General features: G+C 39.8%; 1 protein-coding gene across 2 annotated transcripts; it reads left to right on the top strand.

Moving 5' to 3' along the window:
* The first annotated feature begins 82 nt into the window (after positions 1–82).
* On the top strand, positions 83–1,866 carry LOC109586011 (uncharacterized). Of its 2 annotated transcripts, XR_002186775.1 has the most exons (3): positions 90–321; positions 397–1,374; positions 1,682–1,866. XR_002186775.1 is itself a non-coding variant. In XM_020002175.1 (2 exons), exons 1-2 carry the CDS (start codon positions 130–132, stop codon positions 643–645), a joined length of 441 nt encoding a protein of 146 aa, XP_019857734.1. In that variant the 5' UTR covers positions 83–129; the 3' UTR covers positions 646–765. The 2 variants fall into 2 exon arrangements, 1 of the variants encoding a protein (XP_019857734.1); XM_020002175.1 differs by lacking the exon at positions 1,682–1,866 and having other exon boundaries at positions 83–321; positions 397–765.
* Positions 1,867–2,465: the final 599 nt, after the last annotated feature.

Here is a 2,465-nt window from a genome sequence, read left to right as displayed (position 1 = left end):
TGCATGCCCGCCATCTTTTTCTAAAATGTAGCGAAAGGGTTAAAATGACCGACCAACTGCGCATGCGCAAAAAGCTGTGGTAGGCGTGGTTATAATGTTAAAGATGTCTTCCAAGTGATATCTTGGTCGATGGTAACGCATATCTGTGCTCCTATGGCATGGAAGCCTACACTACATTTTGAATGTCCCCCTCCTCCCCCGCCTCCACCCGTCAGAGGGACTAGGAGGGGAAAGAAAGTCGTTACTCCGCCAGTAATTCAAGTTAAAGTCTTAAACCATCAGGAAAATGGACCTTCTATTGGCTCAAATACTGTTAATTGGGTGAGTATTAGTACTACTATATGTATTGTGCACAATGTACCTACTGTGTTAATTAGTATGTAATAATTTTAACAGGTTAGTCCTCAGTTTGAAGGAGTTGATGATAAATTTGTTAAAAGAAAGAAAACCAGAACTCGCTCCACCCTCCCTCCTCGGGCACTCTTCAAACAACCGACCAATAGCGAGGACAGTTGTCATGGTAATCCTAAACAACAAGCAGTTCTTGAATTTGTAACAGTCCCTCGTCAATTACCCAAAGCCACACCCACAAGTGACCCGCCCATTGATGAAAATGTTGACATTATTAATACCAAGAGTGGATAAGGAGGAGGGGAGAGTGTCTAACTGCCCTATGCTGCTAGTGATATGTGCGCGTAGAAGTCTTTCACAGTTTGTTTAGCACCTTCTTTGACCTGTTTAAACATCAACAGCCATGATAGTAAATGGGTGTGTTTTTAATAACCTATATGGTGCACCCACCCACACGTGTAGTCACGATTTTTCAAGAGGAAGAGTCAGAACTACAGCACAATCCAGATGATCATGACTGTTACAACAGATTGAGAGCATCTAATCTTGATGAGCGCCATGCCACTACACCTAAGTGCCCTAAAGCATCAAGAAAGAGGACATGGAGTCAAGAGTCAGAAGCCTCTGTTCCAGTGAACTCAGATCTGTAATACTTCATTTTTAAGATCAACAGCAGTTAACAGCCCGTCTCAAAAGTACATGTACCACATATTCTTTCACTTCTATTATTATCCTTACTCTTGATGTGGGTCCCAAGGGACCAGACTAAAGGAGGATGATCATTGATCAAGAGCTTTTCATGTGTCAATAACAAACATGGTTTGTGTGCTTGGAAACTACAAATCTCTTCAGAGTGGTACAAAGTGACTGGTACAACAAGGTGAGGTCAAATTCTGCTTCCAAGGTCTCTGTATGGTCTCTTGCTGCTCAGTTCAGCAGCCATTTTTATATTACAGTTAACTTAAGTACACGCCCAACTATGGCTTCAGTGCAGTGCAGTTATCACTTATTGTGCTAAATAAGGTATGCGGGAATGTACAAATAATAACCATGAAACTTCTACGCGCACATATCACTAGCAGCATAGGGCAGTTAGACACTCTCCCCTCCTCCTTATCCACTCTTGGCTATACTGTATGCTACTGGGGATAAGTTTCAATTTGCATATCATGTCATTGATGCCCTTGTCATGAGATAGAGCCAGCATACTGAGCATGGAGCTTCTGACAAAGATTAATTTTATTTACTTTTTTTAACAGTATAACCATTCTCACATTATAGCATGATAATAAGTGCCTTTGTAGTTGTTATTATTATTATTATGTTGTAGGGTATTGTGTATAAGCCGTTACAGTTTTCAATGGATTCTGGTAGTTATGAAGAAGAGAGGAAGCAACTACTCCAGTCATCATAGAAATAGCAACAAGAAGCAGAACACACTATAGACTAATGTTATAAAGTATTGTATACCATTTCATTGTATTATAGTTTTAAATGAATAAAATAATTAAGAAAGCCTGTCACGGGAAAATTCGTCCGGTAGAAATTATGGTCCGGTGGACCATTTTTTCTGGTAAATATGGTCCGGAGGACCAATTTTTCTGGTAAAAGCAGTCCCGCCGGACTAGAAAAAATGTCCGTTCCAGGAAATAGAGTCCGCCCACTTTTAGCACGCGCGCGCTAGCACGTGTGCCACACCTTTACATGTGAGCAGCTGTTTCATTACTTTCATAATGGATTTAACTCCTACATCTCGAAAATTTTCAATTTTAATTCTTATTTTCTTTACAGGTTCATCAATTACTCTTAATTATAGGAGTGTACAGCAACAGATTGCTAGCAGTGACTATGGGCTTTTTGCGTTAGCTTTTGCTACTTCAATTTCTGCTGGGAATAGCCCTTCAAAGATTAATTACATCCAAAATCAGTTTAGAGCTCATCTCATAAAGTGCTTGGAAAATGGACATATTGATAAATTTCCTTGCTATAAAAAAAAGAGAAATGACAGTGGAATAACAAAAACTGTAACAATAAAAGTATACTGTCTGTGTCGACAACCACAAGATGAAGGGAAAATGGTGCAGTGTGATGAATGCAAAGAGTGTATCACGAAG

The sequence above is a fragment of the Amphimedon queenslandica genome, unplaced genomic scaffold (genome assembly GCF_000090795.2).
Source record: "Amphimedon queenslandica unplaced genomic scaffold, v1.1 AMPQUscaffold_12968, whole genome shotgun sequence".
Lineage (NCBI taxonomy): Eukaryota > Metazoa > Porifera > Demospongiae > Haplosclerida > Niphatidae > Amphimedon > Amphimedon queenslandica.
Note: the sequence above shows the minus strand (reverse complement) of the source record. Positions and strands in the feature narration are given on the sequence as shown.

Coding starts and splice junctions, on each gene's coding strand:
- LOC109586011 (XM_020002175.1), top strand. CDS start 130: ATGGTAACGCATATCTGTGCTCCTATGGCATGGAAGCCTACACTACAT. Junction 322..396: donor GCTCAAATACTGTTAATTGG/GTGAGTATTAGT, acceptor TAATTTTAACAG/GTTAGTCCTCAGTTTGAAGG.